This window comes from Pseudophryne corroboree, chromosome 1 (assembly GCF_028390025.1).
Source record: "Pseudophryne corroboree isolate aPseCor3 chromosome 1, aPseCor3.hap2, whole genome shotgun sequence".
In the NCBI taxonomy this organism is placed as follows: domain Eukaryota; kingdom Metazoa; phylum Chordata; class Amphibia; order Anura; family Myobatrachidae; genus Pseudophryne; species Pseudophryne corroboree.
Genome location: NC_086444.1, coordinates 254090102 through 254117815, shown reverse-complemented (window position 1 = coordinate 254117815; position 27714 = coordinate 254090102). Strand labels below are relative to the sequence as shown.

Genomic DNA, 27714 nt, shown 5'->3' with positions numbered 1-27714 from the left:
ACCATATTATGCCCTACACTGTAATGTCCCTTTCACCATATTATTTACACACCACACAGTAATGCCCCCTGCTCCATATTATACCCCACACAACAATGCCCCCTGCACCATAATACACAGTAATGGCCATGACATTTTATTATGCTCCACACAGTACTGCACAGGACAACTTATCATGCCCCACAGTTATGCCCTGGCCCTGAAGCCTTAATATGCCCCACAGTATTGGTACATTTTTGATCCTTGTCAGGGCCTTTCATGCTGTGGGAAGCCTCCCATTTGGCGCATGTGGTCATGCAGCATCTCCCCAGTGGCTCCCGGCACTACTGGGTATCGATGTCCTCTTATTTTCCCTGACAGATTCTAGAGGTCCAGTAGGACCTCTAGCATCTGTCTCCTCTAAGGCGGCGGCCATTTTGGGTGGAATATTTTTTTATCAGTATTCTATGCGGTCAGCTAGACCACATAGAATACTTCTGCAGGCACTGGCTGCAGCTCCCCGTGGCGATTGCACGCTCACCTGGCCCTAGAAACGGCCCTGCACAGTACAGCAATGTTTCTTAATTCCAGTCCTCAGGGACCCCTAACAATGCATGTTTTACATATCTCCTTAGTATCACAATTGAAATAATTAGCTCCATCTGTAGATCTTTTAAAATGTGTCAGCCAGGAATGAATACACATGTGCACCAGGTAGATGTGTGAAACGTGCACTCTTATGTGTCCCTGAGGACTGGAGTTGGGAAACGCTTCAGTATAGTAACTGTGTCCTGAGCAGGAGTAACTGTTAATCAGTTGCAGTGCTCTGCTATTAGCCACATGTGTTTTACTGAAGTAACTGACAGTTACATACACTCAAACCACCGATGCTGCAGATTCATCCATTCATTTAAAAGTAGATCACGTTTCTTTTATTATTTCTTATTTGTAGCATCTGTTATTCAGTGTGTGTCACCACAATACTATGAAAAGATCACAAAGATTTATCAGCAAATCATATGGTCAGCTATGGCAGTGCAAGTTTATTTGAGTGATTTATGCAGATGCTGCTACAAAGTCCTTCCCTGAAGTACATCCGTGCATTTGATGTGTAAGATCTGATATGCTCACTTTTAGCATCCGTACATGCTGAAAGCTGTAATACCGCCTGCTGCACCACCTGCACCATCAGTCGCAGCATCGTATAACATGCACCAACCCTATGGCAGATGCAGCTTGTCTGAGTATGGCCTCTAAAGTTAACGACTGAACGTCTGTGTACATAAACACCTCAGTGACATGCCACGCCCATTGGATGGACCATCTCCATGTATCTGCTTAGCCACCTCCCAGTCATTACCACTGTTCCAAGACATTTCTGATAATGTGCGACTCAATCACAACAGTGCCGTTGTGCATAGACACTGTGTAACATATGCGCTGTAGGAGCTCTAGGGATTTTTGCACATGTGCAATTCCAAAAAACCTGCTAAACTCCAAGAACATTGGGGGTCATTCCGACCCGATCGCGGCAATCGGGTCGGAACTGTGCATGCGCCGACGCCGCAGTGCGCCGGCACATGCCGGACGGACGGAGGCTGTCGTTCGATAGCGATCGCCTCTGCCTGTCAAGGTCGCTGGGCGGGAGGGTGCGGCACGGCGGCGTTTAGCCAACTGACAGGACTTACGCTTGGGAGTTCAGAACTACAAAACACTGCACATGTGCAAAAGTTTGGTTTTGTCCTGGATAGTGGCTTCACACTTATACCCCTTTTACACCTACGAGCACGGGTCGCAGCCGGGAGCCTGACACGGGAGCTGCCCCCTGCTGCGACCCATGCTCGGTCCCTTTCCCATCAGCAGTCACAACCCGGCATATGCCGGGTTGGTGACGCTTCTAGCTACACGGCAGGGGCGGCGCAGGGAGATCACATGATCTCCCAGCGCCGCCCATCCATACAGTGTAAACGGGAGCCGTGTCGCATCGACACGGCTCCCGTTTACACTACACCCTACCCGGATCATTCCCGTGTCCTACCCAGGTAAATAGCCGGGTAGGATTCACGGGTCACTTGATCCGGGTTGACCCTTTTCCACTTGCCAAAAACACGGGTAAATGCGCGCCCCCGTGCATTTACCCGTGTTTTTTGAGCTAGTGGAAAAGGGGTATTAAACATCAGGTGTCAGCCACATTCAAATCCTCATTCTTTCATCTGAGGAACATAGCCAGAATCTAGCACTTAATTCCCTCTGAAGATCTGCCTAAAGTCATACATACATTTGTATCATCGAGCCTAGATTACTGTAATGTCCTCTACCTTAGTCTCCCAGTAAAAGAATTGCACCGCTTGCAAATGGTACAAAATGCAGATCCCAGGATATTAACCAACCAGCCCTGTTCCAGCCACATAACACTCATTCTCTGCTTCCTTCACTGCCTACCTGTAAGATGGTGAATCATTTTCAAGATTGGCTTACTCACTTTCAAAGCCCTACATGAGTAGGGCCCAAGGTACTTGAAGCAGCTTCTGAGTCCTTATTGTCCCACTCAATTACTACGATCTGTAGATGAAGGACTATTAACAGTACTGTACCTAGAATCTCCCTAAATTCATCTAGGTGGTTGAGCTTTCAGCTTTGTGGTTCCAACTCTATCGAACTCTTTTCCCTGCACAGTTCGAGAAGCTTCCACTCTAGAATTCTTCAAAAACAGACTCATGACTTACCTATTTACTCAAGCATTTCACTAATATCTACTGTTAAGCTAGATTTGTATTTTGTGCTGTTAAGGCAAACGTAAAACACCTTGAGTCCTATTAGGAGAAAAGTGCTATATTTTTACTACTATTAACAAACTGCGCATGCACAAAGATCCACTGTCACCACTACAGGACTTTGAGGTAAGCATAGCGCCATCATCAGATAGTGCTACCTTTTAGGTAGCTCAGCTTCTCCATGCTTAGTAAGTTGCCAGAACGCTTCTCCGTCGTATCCGGCTAAAAGAGTTAAAGCAACTTGATACATGGGCAACAAGTGGATAAAAAGGCCTGAGATGGGCAGATAATAGATTATATGTGGCTGTTTCAGAAGCTGTGCATATGAGACAAGAAAGGAAAGCAGCATAGATAGTATTGTAGATGCAATGTGTTTGTGTGTGTGTGTGTGTGTGTGTGTGTGTGTGTGTGTGTGTGTGTGTGTCGGGTGTTATTAGGGCTTGGGGGATTTAAGAGGAACCGCAGCTCATATTTTGTACAAGGGCCCATGGCAACCTTCTGCTAAACCTGTCAGTAAACACATTTTGAAAATGAGTGATGTCAGGCAAATGCACTTTACTGTAAGGCCAAGGTAAGACGTGCGCGGCTCTTCAGCTGTTCCAAGTCCCAGCATGTTCCAAGTCCCAGCATGCTCTGCCAGCTTTGGCGTAGACATGGGAGTTCCAGAACAGCTGGAGTGCTGCAGGTTGCCCATCTCTGCTTTAGATTGTGCACATCTGCAGTGTTTGTTTTAAAATGACAAATACAGAAATAAGTTGTAATGTACTTTTGGCATGACTGTTACCTTTATTGCCAGGCCAACAGGCGTTAGCTTCTCTTCATTCCGTTCACTTAAACAATCCTCCCCCATGAGTGAGGTGAGGTGTTGCAAACACTCGGCATGTCCGTGGGTCGCTGCAATGTGCAGTAGATTGTTCCCATTTTCATCATGAATTTGGTCTAGATTATCTACAGCAATGTGCGGCTGGAAAGACGAAAGGGAAAAGATACAGAGCTGTCAGGCAATGGGTAAACACGCTCAGACAAGTCAAGATTACATTTGAAAAGAAGTCACATCATCACTGATATGTCCAGGAAAATAGAGATAAGTCCCTTCAGCAAAAGGATAATAAATGTAAGATACAATTTTATATATCAACATGCAAAATGAGCTGCGCAGCTTAGCGAGCTTGTATGAATGGTCAATACTTAATAAAGAAATAATTTTTCCAGGGTGGTTTTCAGTATTACATGTTCGTGTTTCATCACTCACGGAATGCAGATACACTGTGGAGGTTGTAGTATTAGGTTGGGCAAATAAAAACAATTGGTCTAAAAAATGTAGGTTGCTCAATGAGCCATCTCTATATTCTGTCGGGTTGGGGCCGAGATCCAGGCGGTCATCATCCTGACGCTGGGATCCCGGCTGCAGAATGCCGACGGTGGGGGGGTAAGCGGAACGAAGCCCCTTGCATACTCGCTGCACTCGCCATGTTACGCTCACCACGATGCAGGCCCGGTGGCGAGCTGCGCTCACCACAGGTTCTATTCCCACTCTATGGGTGTTGTGGACACCCACAAGTGGGAATAGTCCCGTCTAGTCGGCATGCCGACTGTCGGTATTTTGAGTGGGCGGGATGCAGGGGGAGGTTTATGTGGCCGTCCTGACCGTCGGTCACATAACTACATCCCATTCTGTCAATACTGTATACGCACACTGGCCCGTATTTAAGGTATACGGTTGTTAGGTCGACCACATTAAGGTCGACAGTCAACAGGACGACCACTATTGGTCGACATGCATTAGGTCAACATGGTTTAAAGGTCGACATTGACAAAATATCGACATGGCAAAGATCGACACAGAAAAAGGTTGACATGAGTTTATTTTATTTCTTATTCTGTTTTAATCTGTTCATACTTTACGATCCCTGTGGATTATGATTGGAATAGTAACCTGTGCCGAGGCACAGCAGTAGCGGAGTGAGGCACCTCGCCTGAAGCATGGTGAGCATAGCAAGCCAAGCAAGGGGACAAGGTGCACTAATTGGGGTTCCCAGTCATTTTACAGAGTAAACGACACTAGGTTTTTTTTAAACCCATGTCGACCCTTTCATGTCGACTTTTTCCTGTGTCCACATAGTGCATGTCAACGTTTTGGGGTCGGCCTAGACACTATTGACCTTTTAAGGGTCGACCCACATCCCTTATTTAATAGCCTGCAAGCATGGGCGTATCTATTTGGTCTACAATGGGCACCGTGTACGTAAACCCTGCACCCATTCATAATACTTACCTCTTGGACGGTGCCGCAGGTATCATCAGGAACATGGCGCAAGCAACACATTTCCATAGACCTGTGCCACAGATATCACCGGAAACATGGTGCAGGCATGATGTGTCTCCGTAGGTCTATGCATGGACACTACAGAAATCACCCGTACCACTTTCCTGGAATTCGGTGCATGTGCAATAGCCTCTGGCAAGTCTACTGTGGAAAAACTGGGGAGAGGGGGTGGACCACACAGAGACTGCACTGGGGCCCTGCCCTCTCCTGTTCCGCTGCTACCTGCAATTTACAGGTATGGGCACGATTCCAGCAAGTTAGTCCTTTTTACGTTAAAGCAGTAATAATGTAAAATTTAAAACCTTCTTGGTTTTGCCTTTTAAATTATTGCAACTTTAAAAATACAGGATAAGTCGCTGGAATTGTGCCTGTACCTGCAACTCTCAGGCTATTAAATAAGGGCCACATTGTAGTTTGTGCATGTGCAAGTAACAAATCAAAGCTTTAAGCACCAGTATGGGGGCCAAACAACGTCCTCGTACTAGTTGCTATTTCATCACTCTCTGAGCTCTAGAACTAAAGGTGTCAAATCTCAAAGACTTGAGGCCGATGCACAGTGAGAAAGTTCAGACGACAACTGGTTGGGTACTGTCCAGTAGTTTCCCATCTCAATCAGAGTGATGGATCCCAAGTCTATGATGCAGAAGTACCAAAGGCATCAATGTATGCAAACAGTGGCTGTGCCAGAGTAGGGACTTCTTCTAGTCTACAATTGTCATTTTAGGGAAGCCCCAACCTCGCCTTAAGCAGGGTATTGTTCTTTTACACAACTTCAAAAAATAAAGGTAAAAAAATATCTAAATGGTAGTATGTGCACAGCAAGGGTCCATGTACATTATAAACTCCTCTCAACTCGTGTAGTTCATACAAATATGAGAAGTGAACATTCACTATATTGGCCACAGATGTTTGTTCATCATGTCTATAGGTATATAGCAATAAGTACACTGTATAAGTCTAAGAATCACCCCAAGCTGATGGCTGTACCCCTGCCCGCAGTCCTGCTAAGAGAAACATTTGCCACGGCTTGCAGGAAGTTGGGTGGTATGCTCCCACTAGTCTTGGAGAACTGTGACGCGCACCTATGCGCAAAGCTATGTTAGGGGAAGGAGGTTAGAGGGGAACCTAGTGCATCAGAAGTGCTAGGTATGTTATACAGGCTACATTATGGATCACATCAGGCATCATGTTAGGAATAAACAGTGCAGGGCAGGTGCAATGGATGTAATGGAGCACAATTACAATGTTTGTACAGTGATACATGTGCACTGTGCTGCGGAAATGGCCAACACAAAATCTTGTCTAATCTGAAAGTAGGACAGTTCTGGAAATGTTCAATTCATTTGTACACAGACAGATACACTTTGTTAGTCAATCTATATAAACATAAGTGTGATCATTAGAATGACAGATAAGATTAGAATGACAAACCCTGGCATTCACTGAGAGATAAAGCAGTGTCTGTCCGTGTGACAATGTGATGGCAACCAGCCAGCTGAGCCCTAGAATATGTATAGACAGAACTCTACCAAGTCCAATAACAAGACGGGCTCCATTCACAGCCCCTGTCCCTGCGGCGATAAGTAATTATAATTATTGGGTCTAAACTCCATTATACTCCTATATGAGACAATGAGAACGTAGCTGTCCTGCCGTTCATTAGACCACATAGTTATCCCAAATTAGGAAACTAAGCTGTCCTTAAGTCACTTATGGGTCTATTTATTAATATGAGGCAATGTGGTTAGTAAACACAACTTGCCCAGACTTATGAGCGAATCAGTCAAGATCATCTGGCCAGATACAGGGATCTATTTACTAAGCCTTGGATGGAGATAAAGTGGAAAGAGATAAAGTACCAGCCAATCAGCTCCTAACTGCCATGTCACAGGCTGTGTTAGAAGAATGACAGTTAGGAGCTGATTGGCTAGTACATTATCTCCTTTCACTTAATCTCTCTCCAAGGCTTAGCACACAGACCCCTAGGAATGTTAGGGCCTTATGGAAGAGTCAGTATTACATTATTGTTCTATGTAATAAATTACAAATATGAAATAAGTTTTCTTTGGTCTCGTGGCACAGACTTGAGCTTTACAATTCATAGCCACTGACAGGTCCTTAGAGAGGTTACTAATGTGTACACATTCCTATTTCTGACCAACATAAGAGAAAGCCAATAACCAAATGTTACTAGTATAGTCTACGCAGTATGAGGCTGAACATCCATCTCCTGGGTACAAGAACTCTGGGAAAACTGCAGCTAAATTCAGAGAGATTTATCAAAGAGGAATTCATACACATTAATGTCTGGATATCTGAAACACTACAATGGTATCACACATGAGAAAAGGCCACGTCATGCTGTGAGATCCCTGGGACTCATTTACTTTTGCATAACGTCTGACATAAATCATTACTGCTGACAGCCAGCGATTAACAAAGTAGAGGTGATTCGCCCTTTCAATCATTTCTACTGCCATGGTGGAAACGTGAGTTCTCCACGTTGTCTCACCATATATGTGTTTATATGACAAACAGCACAGAGGCAGGGAATGTGATATTGCTATGTCCCTAGTAAGGAGCTAGGGAAATGAAACTAGATAAGGATAACAGAAGGTGTTATATACAGAGAGCCCCCATAACCACGCTAACCCCATATATGGGTCTAATTCAGATCTGATCCCTGTTGTGTGAAATCGCACGGCGACCAATTATCAAATGACTGCGCAGGCATGATGCCAAACAGCGAAAAAATAATGGATCGGATTTGCAGATGTCCGCTGTCTGGTGAAGTTTTCGCATGGAGCACGCATGCATTCGCACACTTGCACGGGGGCGGGTTTTCACTCTCTATGGGCGGCGGCTATCTGATCACAGAACTCTGCAAAAACGCAGAGGAGCGATCAGGTCTGCATTAGGCCCTATGTACAGATGGTATAACGGGCCTGATCAGAATGCATTTGCAGCTGCAAATGTGTATGCGGTGACTGTGCGAGAGTATGCAAATGCTGCAGATGCCTGGATTTGTATATAGAACAGCGGCTTTGCAAATCCCAGCGGCAGCATAGAAAGACACAGTATTGTCGCAGAACAGGCAATTAGTTGTGAGTAGCCCTTGGTAGTGCAGCATGGATGCAGGACGTAAGATGCAGGAGACATTGCAGCTACATACGGGATTGCAGTTGCTGCCTCAAACATGCAACCAAAACTGTCATGATATTCCCACCTATGTTTTTGCCGCCATAACCATTCCCCATATTCTTCCCCAAACGGTCCCAGACTGTCAATCACTTTGTGAATAAATCCTCTATGCGACCGCCATGGCAAGACCATGGCAGCACATGCGCAGTGAGGCTTAGATGTATGGGCAGACCATCGATAATCACTCAACTGCGAAAAATTCCTCTATGCAATAGCCATCACAGGCCATGGCAGGACATGCGCATTGCGACTAAGACATATGCGCAGACCACCAACAATTGCTCAACTGCAAAATAAATCCTGGTTTGCCTACATCCTGGGGAACCCTGCTGGAATTACATCCCCGATCTGTAGCCCATAGGTTACAACGGGCTACCACTCTCTGAAGATGGCGGTACCTGCGGATATTGGTAAGTCTGGCAGTATCGCATTTGCCATAGAAACCTATGGGGGATGCGGCTGCGGCATGGAGGGATTGCAGCAGATATCAGAGATGCCTAGTGCAGTCCCTCCTTACATTCAGGGGATACTTAATATTTGCAGCTAAACCCCGTGAACGGGTGTTTTGGCGGTAATAGCTGCAAATACTGTTTGATAAACGGGCCTCTTAGACTTTTTTGGGCAACTACTGGTATTTGTAACTTGAGAAGAAATCAGACAAGGGACGTATTTTATTACTAGACCCTGCACAGTAATGCCCCTGACAACATATTATGCCCCCACATTAATGCCCTTGTCATCATAATATGCCCACACAATAATTTTGCAGTACCTGCTCGTTGTCAGGGGGTTCTGCTTGTTGTCAAGGGTGTTGCTCATTGTCAGGGGGATCTGCTCGTTGTGAAGGGGTTTTGCTTGTTGTCAGGGGCTCACCCCCCTTCCTCGGCTGTTGCCTGTTTGCGCTTGCCTGCTTCCTTTCAATAGTTAGAACTATTGAAAACGTCCCTCTCAAAATGGCCACCGCCTCAGAGCCTCCTCTAGTACAATATCTTTAATAACTGTCTCCTGAGAGGCCGCGGCCATTTTAAGAGGGACATTTTCATTAGGGACCTGCGTGTGGACGACAGGGACCAACGGAGGCGGGCAAATGGCAGCATGAGCAGACTGGGCCCTCTCCTCTCTGTTATACCCCTTTTCCACTACTGAGCACGGATCGCAGCTGAGACCCTGACACGGGTGCTACCCGGCTGCGGCCCGTGCTCAGGCCCCTTTCCCACTGCGCTCACCACCCCGGCATATTGCCGAGTTGGTGACGCTGCTAGTGACGCGGCAGGGGCGGCGCTGGGAGACCACATGATCTCCCAGCGCCGCCCTTCCATAGTGTAAACGGGAGCCGTGTCGCATCAACACGGCTTCTGTTTACACTACAACCCTACCCGGATCATTCCCGTGTCCTACCCAGGTAGTTACCCGGGTAGGATTCACGGTCACTTGATCCGGGTTTTTGCAGTGGAAAAAGGGTATTAGAGAGGCCGGGCCCAGGACAGCTGTGCCTGCAGCACCCCCTGATGGCGGGCCTGCTTTTAAGTGTATCAAATAAGCTTCTATGAATTACATAAAGTACTGTAAGTGAAGTACAGCTCAATTTCAATTGACCCATGGGCCTTGAAACCCTGTTGTGGCAATAGTCTCGTCTCCTCCTACAGTAAGACAACAAAGGTACAGTATAGATTTTGATATCTCAAAACTGTTATCTAGTAAATGGCAAAAACCTGATAGGAAAATGTTTTACTTACTTACTTATTGCTGTTCTGTGACTGCTGAATAAGCTGGGTCAATGCATATGTGTTCTAGTAGATTTAGACATGATGTTCCCATTAAAGAGAAAATCTGGATGCTCTTTAAATAATCAAATGGAAATATTCTAAGGGTCAATTGCAAATATCAATATAATAAATAATGTAAATAGATCACAGCAGCTACACTACTAATAAAATCAGTGGGAAGGATTCAGACACAATCAGCCAATCAGAAGCTGTTGCCAATCACCATCATCCTTAGTTTGCATTTTGGACCAATGGTGCAGTGATCCGCCTACTAATATGTGCATTTGTGTTGTTGCAGTCAGCATGAATCTCATGGCCATTCTTGTATGCTTATTCCATCCTCCTGTCCTGTCACAATACCGATGTCGGGATCCCGCTAGGGGCACCATACTGCCGCCGGAATACCAGCAAGGAAGGTGATTCCCCCTCTGTGGGTGTCCATGACACCCACAGAGGGAGAATAGAGCCTGTGGCGAGTGCAGCGAACACGCAAGGGGCTTCATTTTGATCGCCCCCACCAGCATTCTAATGACCGGGATCCTGATGTTGGTATAAAGACCACTGGGATCCCGTTCGCCGGGATCACATACTGATCCCCATCCTCCAATTTACAGGCTACAACACACGGTACTGTAGAGCCTCATTTCCTGCCTAACCCTATGGGCGTGTGAGGTATAATTAATAATGCTGGAGTCATACTGTGCTGTTAGTATGAAGGTCCTGATGGCACATCGTCTGCATCACTTAAAACTGAATTGGACCCTCAGGGCATGAGACAGAGATGGAGACAATACGCTGATGCCGCAGCCATTTGCGTACAAAGATGCACTTCGGTCTCACCGTCAATCTACAGAGCCATCCTATGCTTTCCACTCAACTCAGCCGCCGGGACCAGTGACACTGCTTCCAAAGACTCAGCAGCACGCCCAAAACACGTTCACAACGTGCCCACAATTCACTACTACCCCCATTACCTCCCAAAAATGATGCAAACTGTCTGTCACTCTGCATCCAAATCCTAAATGAGACTGCCATCGGCATCATTCACGACACATAGATGCTGGCGCAGTACAAAATACATTGGCCAACCCAGCACACATCAGCATTACGTCCAGTTAGAATGCACGTATGAATCAGGCCCTTTGTGCGGTTACCACTAATGCATGTGCAGTGCGACTCGGATACATGTGCAGACTAAAAACATTGGTCGCTTGCGTCCACCTCTCAGTCAGGGCCTTACAGTTCGGGATTTTTTTCTAATTAAGTATTTCTGAAAAAGTTTTGTTTTCAATGATAAAAAATGTGAAAAACCAGGGGCGGGATGTACTACACATCGCATCGTGGATGCAATGTATCCCGCCACTTTCCAGGTACCTAGAAATGTGATAAAATCATATAGAACAGTTCTCCCGGTAAGAGCTTTCTTTCTCTTACGTCCTAGAGGATGCTGGGGACTCCAAAAGGACCATGGGGTATGGACGGGATCCGCAGGAGACATGGGCACACTATAAGACTTTGAATGGGTGTGAACTGGCTCCTCCCTCTATGCCCCTCCTCCAGACCTCAGTTAGATTCTGTGCCCAGTGAGACTGGACACACTCTAGGGGAGCTCTCCTGAGTTTCTCTGAAAAGACTTTAAGTTAGGTTTTATATTTTCAGGGAGACCTGCTGACTACAGGCTCCCTGCTTCGTGGGAGTGAGGGGAGAGTAGCAGACCTACTTCTTCTGAGTTCAAAGGCTCTGCTTCTTAGGCTACTGGACACCATTAGCTCCAGAGGGTTCGATCACTGGGTGCGCCTAGCTTCTTGTTCCCGGAGCCGCGCCGTCAACCCCCTCACAGAAGCCAGAAGAAAGAAGCCGGGTGAGTATAAAGAAATACAGAAGACTTCAGTGACAGCAGAAGACTTCAGTAACGAGGTACCGCACGCCATGCTCCCACACATAATCCAGCGGCACTTGCAGGGTGCAGGGGGGGCGCCCTGGGCAGCATGTTACTGAGGTGAAAACTGGCACAAATGTATATATTATAAGTGCCTAGGCACTAAATATAGCCCCCGCCAGTATATAGATTGGAATTTTGAGCGGGACTACAGCGTGCCGTTGAGGGGGCGTGGCTTAGCCCTCACAGCTTACCAGCGCCATTTTCTCTTCACAGGCTGCAGAGACGCTGGACCGGACCTCCACTCTCCTGATCAAGTAACAGGGAGCAAAAGGGGGGGGGGGGGCAAAGTAATTTGGTGCTATTAACCCTTTTTGGGAACAGCGCAGACATCTGATATTTGATCTCAGTAATAGGCACTGGGGTGTGAGCTGGTAAACTCCATCTGTGTTTCTCTAACAGGCTTCCCTGTGGGTCTGTCCCCTGTAGCCAGTGTGTGTGTGCGTGTCGGTACGTGTGTGTCAACATGTCTGAGGCTGGGTGCTCCTCCCCGGAGGAAGTTGCTGGTGGCGCAGAGAAGGAGTTGGGGGTGACTCTGTCGGCACCACCGACTGCTGATTGGGTGAATATGTTGAGTACATTGAATGCAAATGTGGCGTTATTGACTAAAAGACTGGATAAATCTGATTCTCAGACACAAATGTGGAGAAAATCCATGGAGGATGCCTTGTCTCAGGTACAGGCCCCCTCAGGGTCACAAAAGCGTTCATTTATCCAAATGGTGGATACAGATACCGGCACGGACTCTGATTCCAGTGTCGACTATAGTGAGGCCAGTTTACATCCAAAATTGGTTAAGAGTATTCAGTACATGATTGTGGCAATTAAAGATGTTTTACATATTTCTGAAGTACCGGCTGTTCCAGATACAAGGGTCTGTTTGTATAAGGGAAAGAAACCTGAGGTGACGTTTCCCCCCTCTCATGAACTGAACGCTCTTTGTGAAAAAGCTTGGGAATCTCCTGATAAAAGGTGGCAGATTCCTAAGAGAATTCTAATGGCTTATCCTTTCCCCTCTGACGATAGGAAAAAGTGGGAGTCATCTCCCAATGTGGACAAGGCTCTGTCACGACTGTCCAAGAAGGTGGCGCTTCCGTCTCCCGACACTGCTGCCCTTAAGGACCCTGCGGATCGTAAGCAGGAAATGACCTTAAAGTCCATTTATGTCACTACGGCTGCACTGCTCAGACCTGCCGTGGCGTCGGCCTGGGTGAGTAGTGCTATTGGTAAGTGGGCTGATAATTTGGCATCTGACATGGATACCCTGGATAGGGATAACATTCTTTTGACTCTCGGTTACATCAAGGACGCTGCAGCTTACCTAAAGGATGCAGCGAGGGATATTGTCCTCTTGGGATCAAGGGCCAATGCTATGGCAGTCTCGGCCAGGAGAGCGCTGTGGATTCATCAATGGAATGCTGATGCCGACTCTAAGAAAGCTATGGAAGCTCTCCCATATAAAGGTAGTGTCTTGTTTGGTGACGGCCTCGTTGACCTGGTGTCTACGGCTACAGCGGGTAAGTCATCCTTTCTTCCTTATGTTCCTGCACAACAGAAAAAGGCACCCCATTATCAGATGCAGTCCTTTCGGCCTAATAAATACAAAAAAAGGAAGAGGGTCATCCTTCCTTGCCTCTAAAGGTAGAGAAAAGGGAAAAAGGTTGCCTACTGCGCCAGGCTCCCAGGACCAGAAGTCCTCCCCGGCTTCTGCCAAGTCCACCGCATGACGCTGGGGCTCCCCTACGGGAGTCCGTACCGGTGGGGGTGCGTCTCCGACTCTTCAGTCAGGTCTGGTTTCACTCGGGCCTGGATCGTTGGGTGTTAGACATAGTGTCCCAAGGGTACAAACTGGAGTTTCAGGAGGTGCCCCACCACCGATTTTTCAAATCAGCCTTGACAGTTTCTATCCCAGAAAGTGAGTGCTGCGATACAAAAGCTGTGTCAACAGCGTGTCATTGTCACGGTACCCCCGTCTCAATGGGGAGAAGGGTTTTATTCGAGCCTTTTTGTCGTACCAAAGCCGGACGGCTCAGTCAGACCGATCCTGTACCTAAAATCCCTCAATCTGTAATTGAAAACTTTCAAGTTCAAGATGGAATCTCTACGAGCAGTGATCTCCAGTCTGGAAGGGGGGGATTTTATGGCGTCAGTCGACATAAAAGATGCCTACTGCATGTTCCAATATATCCTCCACATCAGGCTTTCCTGAGGTTTGCGGTGCAGTATTGTCATTACCAATTTCAGACGTTGCCGTATGGTCTTTCCACGGCCCCGAGGGTCTTCACCAAAGTAATGGCGGAAACGATGGTACTCCTACGCAAGCAGGGTGTCACAATTATCCCGTACTTGGACGATCTCCTGATAAAGGCGAGATCAAAGGAGCAGTTGCTAAGAAATGTGGCACTCTCCCTGACGGTGCTGCAAAAACATGGTTGGATTCTAAATTTGCCAAAATCACAGTTGATTCCTACAACTCGGATGTCTTTCCTGGGCATGATTCTGGACACGGAACTGCAGAAAGTATTTCTCCCAGCGGAAAAAGCTCTGGAAATCCAGACCATGGTCAAGGAGATTCTGAAACCGGCAAGGGTATCAATTCATCAATGCACTCGGGTGCTGGGCAAGATGGTGGAAGCTTACGAAGCCATTCCGTAGGTTTCATGCCCGTGTATTTCAGTGGGACCTGTTGGACAAGTGGTCCGGGTCTCACCTGCACATGCACCGGAAAATAAGTCTATCTTCCAGGACCAGAATATCTCTCCTGTGGTGGCTTCAAAGTTCTCACCTCCTAGAGGGACGCAGGTTCGGGATCCAGGATTGGGTCCTGCTGACCACGGATGCAAGTCTCCGAGGTTGGGGAGCAGTCACACAAGGAAGAAATTTTCAGGGAAAATGGTCAAGCCAGGAAGCTTGTCTGCACATAAATGTTCTGGAATTGAGAGCCATTTGCAACGGCCTTCTGCAAGCGGAACACTTTCTTCGAGGTCTACCTGTCCTGATTCAGTCGGACAACGTAACAGCGGTGGCGTACATAAACCGCCAGGGCCGAATAAAGAGCAGAGCGGCGATGGCGGAGGCCACAAAAGTTCTCCGCTGGCCGGAAAAGCACTTGAGCACTCTGTCGGCGGTCTTCCTTCCGCACGTGGACAACTGGGAAGCAGACTTCCTCAGCAGACACGATCTCCATCCAGGAGAGTGGGGTCTTCATCAAGAGGTTTTTGCAGAAGTGACAAGTCGTTGGGGAATTCCTCAAATAGACATGATGGCGTCTCGCCTCAACAAGAAGCTTCCGAGATATTGTTCCAGGTCAAGGGACCCTCAAGCCAGTGCAGTGGACGCCCTGGTAACTCCGTGGGTGTTTCAGTCGGTGTATGTGTTCCCTCCACTTCCACTCATTCCAAAAGTGTTGAGGATCATAAGAAGAACAAGGGTTCAGGCAGTACTCATCGTTCCAGATTGGCCACGGTGGGCCTGGTATCCGGATCTTCAGGAATTGCTCATAGAAGATCCCTGGCCTCTTCCTCTCAGAGAGGATCTGTTACTGCAGGGGCCATGTGTCTTCCAGGACTTACCGCAGCTGCGTTTGACGGTGTGGAGGTTGAACGCCAAATACTAGCTCGAAAGGGTATTCCAGGGGAAGTCATCCCCACTCTCCTTAAGGCTAGAAAGGAGGTCAAGGCGAAGCATTATCACCGTATTTGGAGAAAATATGTGTCTTGGTGTGAAGTCAAGAAAGCTCCTACGGAGGAGTTTCAGCTGGGTCGTTTCCTCCATTTTTTGCAGGCAGGCGTGGATGCAGGCCTGAAATTAGGTTCCATTAAAGCGCAGATTTCGGCTTTATCTATTTTCTTTCAAAAAGAATTGGCCGCCCTTCCAGAGGTTCAGACTTTCGTGAAGGGAGTGTTGCACATCCATCCTCCGTTTGTGCCACCCGTGGCTCCGTGGGATCTTGACGTGGTGTTGCAATTTCTTATGTCTCACTGGTTTGAACCTTTGCGAAAAGGTTGAGTTGAAATTTCTCACTTGGAAAGTGGTCATGCTTTTGGCCTTGGTGTCCACAAGGCGGGTGTCGGAATTAGCGGCTTTGTCTCACAAGAGCCTCTATTTGATTTTCCATGTGGATAGAGCGGAATTGAGGAGCCAGAACGGCTCAAATTTGGAAATCAGAGGCTCTGTTTGTCCTCTATGCTCCCAACAAAAATGGGGCTCCTGCTTCCAAGCAGACTATTGCACGCTGGATCTGTAATTCGGTTCAGCATGCTCATTCTACGGCTGGATTGTTGTTGCCGAAGTCGGTGAAGGCCCATTTTACCAGGAAGGTGGGCTCATCTTGGGCGGCTGCCCGAGGAGTCTCGGCGCTTCAACTTTGCCGAGCAGCTACGTGGTCGAGTTCAAACACTCTTGCTAAGTTCTACAAGTTTGATACCCTGGCTGATGAGGACCTCATGTTTGCTCAATCGGTGCTGCAGAGTCGTACGCACTCTCCCGCCCGGTCTGGAGCTTTGGTATAGACCCCATGGTCCTTTTGGAGTCCCCAGCATCCTCTAGGACGTAAGAGAAAATAGGATTTTAATACCTACCGGTAAATCCTTTTCTCCTAGTCCGTAGAGGATGCTGGGCGCCCGTCCCAGTGCGGACTGTTACTTGCAGTTGTATTTCTGGTTATTGTTTTCTGTTACACGAAGGTTGTGTATCGGTTATACTCAGCTTGTTGCTGTTTTTAGTTCATACTGTTAACTGGTATTGCTTGTAAACCATGTTCTACGGTGTGATGTGGTGTGAGCTGGTGTGTTTCTCACCCTTGGTTAACAAAAATCCTTTTCCTCGAAATGTCCGTCTCCCTGGGCACAGTTCCTATAACTGAGGTCTGGAGGAGGGGCATAAAGGGAGGAGCCAGTTCACACCCATTCAAAGTCTTATAGTGTGCCCATGTCTCCTGCGGATCCCGTCTATACCCCATGGTCCTTTTGGAGTCCCCAGCATCCTCTACGGACTAGGAGAAAAGGATTTACCGGTAGGTATTAAAATCCTATTTTTGCAATAGGACTTATGGGTTTATGATCCGGAGTCCTTCTTTGCATGACAGAATGACGCACACACCACAGGGGACACTAGGAAGGATCCGACTGCATCCTCTCAGGAGGAATGCTAAAAGAAACCCATAGGCTTCTATTAGGCAATGCCATCTAAAGATGGTATTGTCCACCGGGTCCAAGCTCTGGGATGTTTGGTAAATATGGGAACATGGCGAAACTCTGAAAATGGCAATCTCCGAGTTATGGCCCCATTTACAGATTTAGTACATCCTGCCCAATATATACAGTATAAACAGTGAAAAATAACAATTAACAGACTGTGACTGTACATACTGTCCCAGGCAGGAGAAGAATATTACTTATAAATGAATATCATGGCCAGTACAAGTGAGCAGATCAGCAGAGCTCACAGAGAACTCTAAGGGTTAAAGCTTCATTCTATCTGCCGAATGGTTCCCTTATTTATCAACACAGGATGACTGGGCTGTTTGCTTATTGTACTGATAGAAAACCATGAAAACCATGATTTATTTATTAAAATTGAATCTAAGCACCTGAATTACACTGCACGGGGCAGTAAGAGTTAACTTATCGCTTTGCCAGGCCAGGATGAGGGGAGGAGCACATTTGTGACCTGGCTTACCGGTGCATAGAGAAGTTTTTGCTGGAGAGACCTTGCTAATCTTTTTCCCTGGTGGCGGGATATCCTCAGAAATAGCAGTGCTTTTACTGTAGGTGACTACAATAAACAAATAGAGCCATAAGTGTCTCAAACCTCACTGATGTTAGTACTTGCTAGTGAATTGATAGAATTAATTCTCATGAATACTGCATACCTGCATAGCAGAGCAGCAAGTGAATAGATGCCATGTGCATATGTATAGTATCTGTTCTCAGTAAGGGGAAAAGAATGGGGTGAGTCCAGCATCTGCATAAGTGCTCAGCATGCCCCAGAATGATTGAAAGGGGGTGTGCTGCAAGGCCATGCCGTCTTCCCACAAGGCCACATCCCCTTTTTGAGCGCGCCACTGGTGCATGTAAGGTCTCAATTTTAATGTGTAAAATGTTGGGAGGTATGATATTGGTTTAGTCCACACTAAGTAGGAGACATTTTAGCAGGAATGTAATGAAGTCTGAATTCGGCGACCGTGCGGGATGCCGACTGAACTCACGGCTGCCAAACTCGGACTTACATCCCGCCCAATATGTGCACCTCTATCTAGAGAAGAAATACTGTATTTGTTATTTTATTTTCATTTTTCTATCCAATGAGTTCCTTATTACTACTGAAACGATGATAACTTTACCTGTACAATGAAAATGATGTCTCCTGGTTATGTAACGTTTAATGATATAGCTGAATTGCGGGGACGCATTATAGGGGGGTGCAACAGGGGCGTACGCCAAGGGCACCCACAAATAGTATATTAATGGAGGGCAGCATTTTGCTGCCTGCACTCCAGTATTCCTCTGCGGTCCCCGCCTACTCCCCAGAAGCAGCTGCAGAAGCTGGGGAGTGGCAGGCAGAGATGCTGCACCACGTTCCTCTCAAGGCTGTCCACAGCTCCCGGCGTTCTTGGAATGATGATAGAAGGGGGGGGGGGGGGGGGGTTTGTGTCTTAGACTCTGGAGTCCTTCTTCCCACTGCCACTACTCCCCGTCGATGGCTAAGGAGATCCCAAGTGTGTGTGTGTGTGTGTGTGTGTGTGTGTGTAGTTATTTTGATAGGAGCTCCCAGAAGTTTGTTACCCAGGGGCCCCCACAAACCTTAGTTCAGCCCTGCTGAATTGTGACAATATACCACAGGCATGCCAGTCAATTATAGTCTGCTTCAGGAACAAAATGAATGACAGTTTAAGTGGAGACGGACTTTTTTTCACGATGCTCTGGAGAACAGATCAACTCTAAACAAATGGCTATGAAAAAAAATGTTTGCCATCAAACAATTCTACAGCAAATGGAAAATGACTTGGGAAAGACAGGATCATGGCTCATTTATAAAATATATAATACTCTCTGTATAAAATATTGCACTTATTGCTTTACTGTATGTAAAAGAAAAACATACAGTACAAGTTGAACATTATAAATGGTATGCAATTGCAAGAAGGAGGGATAACATACCCTGAATGTGCCTAGGGAAGCAAATTTCCCCTAGGTTAAGTTGGCTGTAGTTCATGAAATCTCGAATGGCTTACCTAATGCAGCTACTGTGTCTGTATTCCGCTGCTATGAGCGCAGGCTTTATAATTAGGCAGGGAAGCATAGCGCCTAGAATGATTTTTCTAAAGACAGCTTATAAAAGGCTAGTCTAGCTGCTGTTAGCATCCCCACCTGTTTATTTATTGTCATGCCCACGTTTACAGTAACCCCACCTTATTCAGGTTTCCACTCAGCATGGCTTCATGCAGGAGACCACATGGAGAATACATTGCAGACGCAGGTGGTCATAGCAATGGTTCTTGTGACAAGTCTACACAAGGCGCACTTTCCAGAAAAAAAGTCAAATATACAAATATCCTCAACTTGCAGTCAACCATAGTAAATACTGAAATGATGTACAAACCTTAAACCCGAAGTATTTGGACAGAGGCATTCCACGACCTAGCTATAACCCCATCCAATTTTATTTTACTTCATAGAAGTAAGCAGGATAATGAGCGAAGACTAAAGGGAAATGTGTGCAGGTAGACACTGCAGTGATGCCTAGTGGCACAACACTTACTCAGAATCATTTTTTCGGAATTAGCAAAATGCAATATAATAATACAAAATTCAGAAATGCTAGAAACATACAGGAAAGCCCAAATAATAGCTAACAAGCAAAACTGTAACCCTATTAAAATGATCAGGAATTGCTTTAGAGGGTAACCGCCGGCATCTTGACCGTTGGGATGCCAACTACATCCCCTTAAAATACGTCCCAGGATGCAGTAACTTAGAAAATCAGTAACTGGATTCAGTTGAATGAATGTTAATTGAATTAGGAAAATCTGAAAACTTGTAAGAATTAGTCAGATTCACAGCAGAATACATGGGAGCATATGTAATAGGGTCCGAGGTTGCCGGAGGTGTGGGATGCCGGACAATCTCTGAGGTTTTTTTTAAAGTGGCAATTATTTACAAGGCATGGTTTTGCCTTGTAAATTACTGCCGATTTAAATCGAAAGAGATTTAAATCGAAAGAGATTTAAAAAAGGTAAGTTCTTACCATAAATCTCCTTTTCTGCAGCGGGGTACACTGGGATTCCACAGGGATAACATCGGGGATGTCCTAAAGCAGTTCCTCATGGGAGGGGACGCACTGTAACAGGCACAAGAACCCGGCGTCCAAAGGAGGCATCCTGGGAGGCGGAAGTATCGAAGGCATAGAACCTTATGAACGTGTTCACTGAGGACCACGTAGCCACCTTGCACAATTGTTCAAGGGTCGTACCACGGCGGGCCGCCAAAGAAGGTCCAACAGACCGGGTAGAATGGGCTTTGATGGTAGCAGGAGCCAGCCTGTACATAAGCATGTGCAATCACCATTCTAATCCATCTGGCCAAGGTCTGCTTATTAGCAGGCCAGCCACGTTTGTGAAAACCAAAAAGGACAAAGAGGGAATCAGCTCTCCTAAGAGAAGCTGTTCTCTTCACATAAATACAGAGAGCCTATACCATGTCCAAAGACCGCTCTTTGGAGGACAAACCTGGAGAGGTAAATGCCGGAACCACAATCTCCTGGTTAAGGTGGAAAGACGACACCACCCTAGGCAAATAACCAGGGCGAGTTCTAAGAACCGCCCGGTCACGGTGAAAAATCAGAAAGGGTGACCGACAGGACAAGGCACCCAAGTCTGAAACCCATCTAGCAGAGGCAATAGCCAGCAAGAACAAGACCTTAAGAGTAACCCATTTAAGGTCCACAGCCTCAAGAGGTTCAAACGAACCAACAAATCCCAAGGAGCCACAGGCTGGACATAGGGAGGTTGAATCCGTAAAACACCCTAAGTGAATGTATGAACATCAGGCAGAGTCGTAATTTTTTTTCTGAAACCATACTGACAGGGCAGAAATATGAACCTTGAGGGAGGCCAGACGAAGGCCTAAGTCCAGGCCCTGTTGCAGAAAAGCAAAGAGTTTGGCGGTACTGAACTTGTATGCATCATAATTGTTAGTTGCACACCAAGCAAAATAAGAATTCCAGACCCTATGATATATCCGAGCAGTAGCCGGTTTACGGGCCTTCAACATAATTTGAATGGCCGCCTCAGAAAAACCTTTGGCCCTCGGTATGGAAGCTTCAAGAGCCACGCCGTCAAAGCCAGCCGGGCCAAATCCTGGTAGACACAAGGGCCCTGAACGAGTAGGTCTGGGCGCTGCGGAAGCAAAAGAGGACGCTCCATCGAGAGACCCTGCAGGTCTGAGAACCAATGCTGTCTGGGCCACGCTGGATTTATTAGAAGTAGTATTTCTCCTTCTTGCTTGAACTTCCTTATCAACCTGGGCAGAAGTGACACCGGAGGGAACATGTACGGCAGCCGAAAGTTCCATGGAATTGCCAGTGCATCCACGAATGCTGCTTGAGGATCCCTTGTCCTTGCTCCGAAGAGCGGAACCTTGTGATTGTGTCGAGACGCCATCAGGTCTACATCCAGTAGACCCCACTATTCCACGAGGAGTTGAAAGACCTCCGGATGAAGGTTCCATTCTCTGGCGTGTACATCCTGACGACTGAGGAAGTCCACTTCCCAGTTTAGGACCCCCAGAATGAACACTGCCGATATGGCTGGCAGATGGCGTTCCGCCCAACGAAGAATCTTTGACACTTCCATCAGTGCTTTGCGGCTTTGAGTGCCGCCTTGATGATTTATGTATACCACCATGGTGGTGTTGTCTGACTGTACTTGAACAGGTCTGTTCTGTACTAGAGGCAGGGCTAGAGTCAACACATTGAACACTGCCCGCAATTCCAGAATGTTTACCGGGAGGAGAGATTCCTCCCTGGTCCACCGACCCTGAAGAGAGTGTTGCTCCAACACCACGCCTCAACCCCACAGACCGGCATCCGTCGTCAGAAGGATCCAGTTAGAGATCCAGAATGGACGACCCCTGCTCAGTTGTTGGTCCTGCAGCCACCAAGTTAGTGACAGACGGACCTCCGGAGTCAAGGATATCATGTGAGACCTGATCCGGTGAGGCAGGCTGTCCCACTCGGAGAGAATTATCCTCTGCAGAGGGCAGGAATGAAATTGAGCGTACTCCACTATGTTGAAAGCACACATCATGAGGACTAGTACTTGCATCGCTGAGTGTATGGACACACGTGGGTGAGAGAGGAAGCATCTTATCTTGTCCTGAAGCTTCAAGACCTTCTCCGGAGACAAAAACAACCGCTAGTTGTGGGTGTCCAATAGTGCTCCCAGGTGCACCATGCACTGAGCAGGAACCAGGGAAGGCCTCTTCCAGTTGATAAGCCACCCATGGGCTTGCAGGAATTGGACTGTCAGTTCCAGATGACGAAGGAGAACTTCTGGAGAGTTCGCCAGGATCAACAAGTCGTTGAGATACGGCAGGATCCTGATACCCTGACGGCGGAGTAGGGCCGCCATGACCGCCATGACCTTTGTGAAAACTCGAGGAGCCGAGGTCAGACCAAAAGGCAAGGCCTGGAATTGAAAATGTAGGTTGCCAATAGCAAACCGCAGGTATTGCTGATGCGACACTGCAATAGGTATATGCAGGTAAGCATCCTGTATGTACAGGGATACCATTTAGTCCTTGGGCTCCAAGGCCAAAACAATAAAGTGAAGAGTTTCAATACAGAATTTGGAGACCTTCACAAATTTGTTCAAAGACTTGAGGTTGAGAATGGGCCAAGAAGATCCATTCAGTTTCGGGACTAGGAACAGTGTTGAATAATACCCCCTGCCTCTCTGAGCCAGAGGCACTGGCACTACCACTCCAGTAGGGCTTGTACCACCATATGGAGAGTCTTTGCTTTTACCGGATCTGAAGGGACTTTTGTTCAGCAAAACTGGCGAGGGGGACGTTTCTTGAAAGAGATGGCGTATCTGTGAGTGACGACTTTCTTTACCCAGGCGTCCGAAGTTGTCTGTAGCCATACCTGGGCAAACCGTAGAAGTCGGCCTCCCACCCTGGGATCCCCCAGAGAGAAGCCCGCCCTGTCATGCAGCAGGCTTCTCTGTTTTGGCAGCAGGCTGACGGGCAGCCCAGGCACGTTTAGGTTTGGGCTTAGTGGATTTGGAAGTGCGAGCCTGTTTTGGGTACGCCTGACCCTTTGCTTTGTCTGGAGGTCGAAAGGAATGAAAGGAAGTACTCTTAGCCTTCGGGGCCAAAGGAGTAGTACTAGGCAGACATGCCGTCTTAGCAGACGCTAAGTCAGCAAAATTGTTGTTGAGATCTTCCCCAAAAATAATGTTTCCCTTAAAAGGGATCACCTCCAGGTCTTTTTAGAGTCCAGATCTACAGACCAGGACCGCAACCAGAGGATCCGGCGAGCCAGAATAGACGTGGTAGACGTTTTGGCCGCCAGGATACCTGCATCCGATGCCACATCTTGAATATAATGAGAGGCTGTAACAATGTACGAAAGACACTGTTTTGCATTATCGAGGAAATTAGACGGTAGCTCCGCTTCAACTTCCTGAACCCAGGCCTCAATAGCTTTAGCAGCCTAAGAGGCCGCAATAGTAGGCCTATGCACAGCTCCTGCCAGAGTGTAAATGGACTTCAAGCAACCCTCCACACGCTTATCCGTCGGTTCCTGCAGAGAAGTGACGGTAGTGACAGGCAGAGCAGATACCACCAGACGTGCGACCTGTGAGTCCACTGGCGACTGTGTTTCCCAATTTTTGGTTAACTCTGCAGCGAGGAGATAACAAGCTAGCATGTTCTTAGACAGAGAGAATTTCTTTCCTGGATATTCCCAGGATTCCTGACGTATGTCACCCAAATGGTCAGAATGTGGTAAAACTAACTTAGTAACCTTCTGACGCTTGAACTTATCTGGTTTCTTAGAGGGAGCCGGTGGTTCTTCGTCATCATCATTTTGAAGAATCTGCCGTATAGCCTCTAAGAGGTCAGGAACATCCACTTGGGTCAGGGATGCCACAACAGAAGCATCTGCATCAGTATCTAAGGGATCAGTATATGTGCCATCTTCATCAGAGTAAGTATCTGTAACATGTGTGGAATGCGATAACGTAATGGCCCGCATAGATGACACCTTGGTCTTAGGCAGGCGAGGGTTAGGATTTTGCTTGACCAAAGACTGATTTAATTGCTGTAACTGAGAGGACAGAGTATCAGCCCATGGCGGATTAACAGCAGGGACAATATGTGGCTGTAATGGCACAGGAGGTCCCATAGGGGGCGCAAGTCTAGTTACCAGCGTAGTCAGTAAATTAGAAAAAGTATCCCACGGCGGGTCAGTAGTTGCCCCCGTTGTAGTAAACTGACTGAGGGGTACAAAGCCCTCAGCACCTGAACCCTCAGCTGCAATATTTTCCTCAGATGCATCCATGGCATGAGCACTGCAGGACGCAGGGTCAGCCACAGAACCCTCACCCTGTTGAGCTGACATTATATGAAAGCTTTACTTTAGGGTGGAACAGTACAATATAAGCAGACCAAGTACCTAACAAAAATCCCCCCGGATAGTGAGACTACAGGCAGAGCACACACGGAGGGTTTAAGAGGTATATGGTGACTGTAATACAAAGAGAAAATACCAAAAGAGTATATCCTGTGATCAACACTATATTATATGAAAACCCAAATAACAATAAAACTGCACTGGACTAGCAATACTTTAGTAACAATACTACTCAAGTAAAGCTAATTAGCTATAGAGATATATCAATGCACAGTGAAGACTGGATGTATATCACAGGGTTCTTGTACTAAATATCCCTGACAATGTGCACTTATTCTTAACTAACACTGTCTAAAGACATGTAGAATACTTAAGTGTCCTGTAAATGGACAGCGCTGATGATGCAGGCGGCATTACAGAGGAGACAATGCCCAGCAGTCCCAGATCAGTGCAGCTGTGTATGTAATGGCGCCCAAACGCTGACAGGGAGTGAGGGAGAGAGAGAGAGATGCAGCTCCAGGGCGGGAACATTAACTGTAAATGGCGCCCTGGGGCTGGGGGAGGGGCTACAGGTCAGAGCCTTATCCCCTTGCTGGACTTCACCACCGGTTACTGCGGGCCATAGAAAAACAGATTATGTATAAAATCAAATCTGTGCCCTTGCCCTGGTAGTCTAGTGGGGTCCCTGCACGGCCACAGTGTCCCCGCCAGCGCGCGTGGTCCGTCTCCTAGAGACCCTCTTACCTACTCCTTGATGCGGCCACGCGATCCCAGAGAGCAGCGGTCAGTGTGTGTGTGTGCCTAATTGAAGAACCGGAGTCCTCCGCTGTAAGTACCCGGCAAACAGGGAGCAGGAGTATACAGCGCCGCCGGGGGAGGTGAGGGTGCCGCAGCATGATATGTCAGAAATGACATATAGCACTCTTAAGTGCCTATGCTGCGGCCCTTGAAGTCTTCTTTCTTCATAGAAAAGCTATTTTCAGGGCTGCGCTGGCCTGTTAGCTGCATGCACCGTAGGCACCAACTTACAAACTGAGCTCCTGTGCACGGAGGCGGGGTTATAGAGGAGGCAGCGCTAAGCATACTGGTAACAGTCAAAGCTTTTAGCCTGTTGGTGCCTCGGATCAAGATCCAACTCTACACCCTGATGTTATCCCTGTGGAACCCCAGTGTACCCCGCTGCAGAAAGAGATGCGGCCTTAGAACACCAGGCACTCACTGATGTCTTCAGGCTGCTCCAATGCCCGGCTCCACATGCTCCACACCGCCGACTGACACACACACACACACACACTGACCTACAACATCTCTTAAACACCGGTGGTCACGTACACTGACATGGGGTCACACACACACACCAGGAGCCTCACACACACTGACAGGGGGTCACACACACACTAACAGGGTTCATACACACACTGACAGGGGTCAAACACACACTGACAGGGGTCACACACACACTGACAGGGGGTTATACACACACTGACGGGGGTCACACACACACACACACACACACACACACACACACTGACAGGGGGTCACACACAGACTGACAGGGGGTCACACACACACACACACACACACACACACACACACTGACAGGGGGTCACAAACACAATGATGGGGGTCACACACACACTGACAGGGGGTCACACACACACACTGACAGGGGGTACACACACTGGGGGTCTCATACAAACTGACAGGGGGTCACACACACACAGCAGAGGTAACACATACTGGGGGTCTCACACACTGAAAGGGGGTTTCACACACACTCTCACATGACAAGCGATCTCACACACATGCTTTTTGGGAATGCTCCTCCGCTGCAGAAGGTTAAAAATTATGGACTAAGGAGTATATTTACTAAGCCTTGGATGGAGATAAAGTCGCTGGAGATATGGGGCCTAATTCTGAGTTGATCGCAGCAGCAAATATGTTAGCAGTTGAACAAAACCATGTGCACTGCAGGGGAAACAGATATAACATGTTCAGAGAAAGATAGACTTGGGTAGGGTGTGTTCAAACTGAAATGTAACTTGCAGTGTAAAAATAAAGCAGCCAGTATTTACCCTGCACAGAAACAAAATAACCCACCCAAATCTAACTCTCTCTGCAAATGTTATATCTGCCCCCCTGCAGTGCACATGGTTTTGCCCAATTGCTAACAAACTTGCTGCTGCGATCAACTCAGAATTACCCCCATAGTACCAGCCAATCGGCTCCTAACTACCATGTCACAGGCTGTGTTTGAAAAATGACAGTTAGGAGCCGATTGGCTGGTACTTTATCTCCTGCGACTTTATCTCCATCCAAGGCTTAGTAAATAAACCCCTCATTTAGCTAACTGGAAACTTCCAACTGCTTACTAAGTCAATGGGGGGAATAGAGCACAGCCTTATATTTTTTTATTAAAATAACAATTTTAGCAAAAATTAGACACTCTGGGTCGGCAAGAACAGGGTCTCATTTTCTATTCTTCAATTGAATAGGAAACGCTGTGGCTTTCTATATATTTCACCTTAATTGGATATTCCCATAGATGTACAAGAACACATCTGTAGTAACAAAAGCAGCCGTCCCCAGTGCCATTGGTAGCTTGCACAGTTAATATAAATAAAATGTGTCCTTCCTTACGACACTATGAAAACAGTTGCCACTCATGTGAACAATATAATTACACATGACATTTTTGTTTTTTTTCTGTTGTGAGCCGTGTTAACTCCATCAGTGCAGGCCTGAATTTAATCTGACCTAAGTAACCTGTGCCTCTCTGGCTTTTGTTGAAATCCTAGGCCCAGCATTCCCTGTCAGGTTGGTGTAGATTGTTTTGTCCGGCCTGCATTAAGATATAAAGCATACAGCATCAGATAGATTTCAAGCCACATAAAAGATTTGCCCATTATTGTTAACCCAACAGTGTACTGGACGATACAAGCCTGTTCCCTTTAAACTGTACTGTTAGCTATTTGTTACTTTGGTAACCCATAATTGTAGCATTGAACCATTGAAGCCGTTGCTAGTCACTTAGTTTACATGGGTCGTGGGACATTTTAAGCTTTGCTCTAAGCTCCTATCTGTGAATGGTTG

The 27714-nt window shown here is 47.1% G+C and overlaps 1 protein-coding gene across 3 annotated transcripts in view; it reads right to left on the bottom strand.

Annotated features, from left to right (window-relative positions):
* SNCAIP (synuclein alpha interacting protein) overlaps positions 1-27714 on the bottom strand; it is a 449424-nt gene that overhangs the window by 113161 nt on the left and 308549 nt on the right. For all 3 annotated transcript variants that reach the window (XM_063964212.1, XM_063964210.1, XM_063964211.1), the window contains exon 6: positions 3538-3717. In XM_063964212.1, the coding sequence (XP_063820282.1) occupies positions 3538-3717 (180 nt within the window). The remainder of the gene's footprint in view (positions 1-3537; positions 3718-27714) is intronic.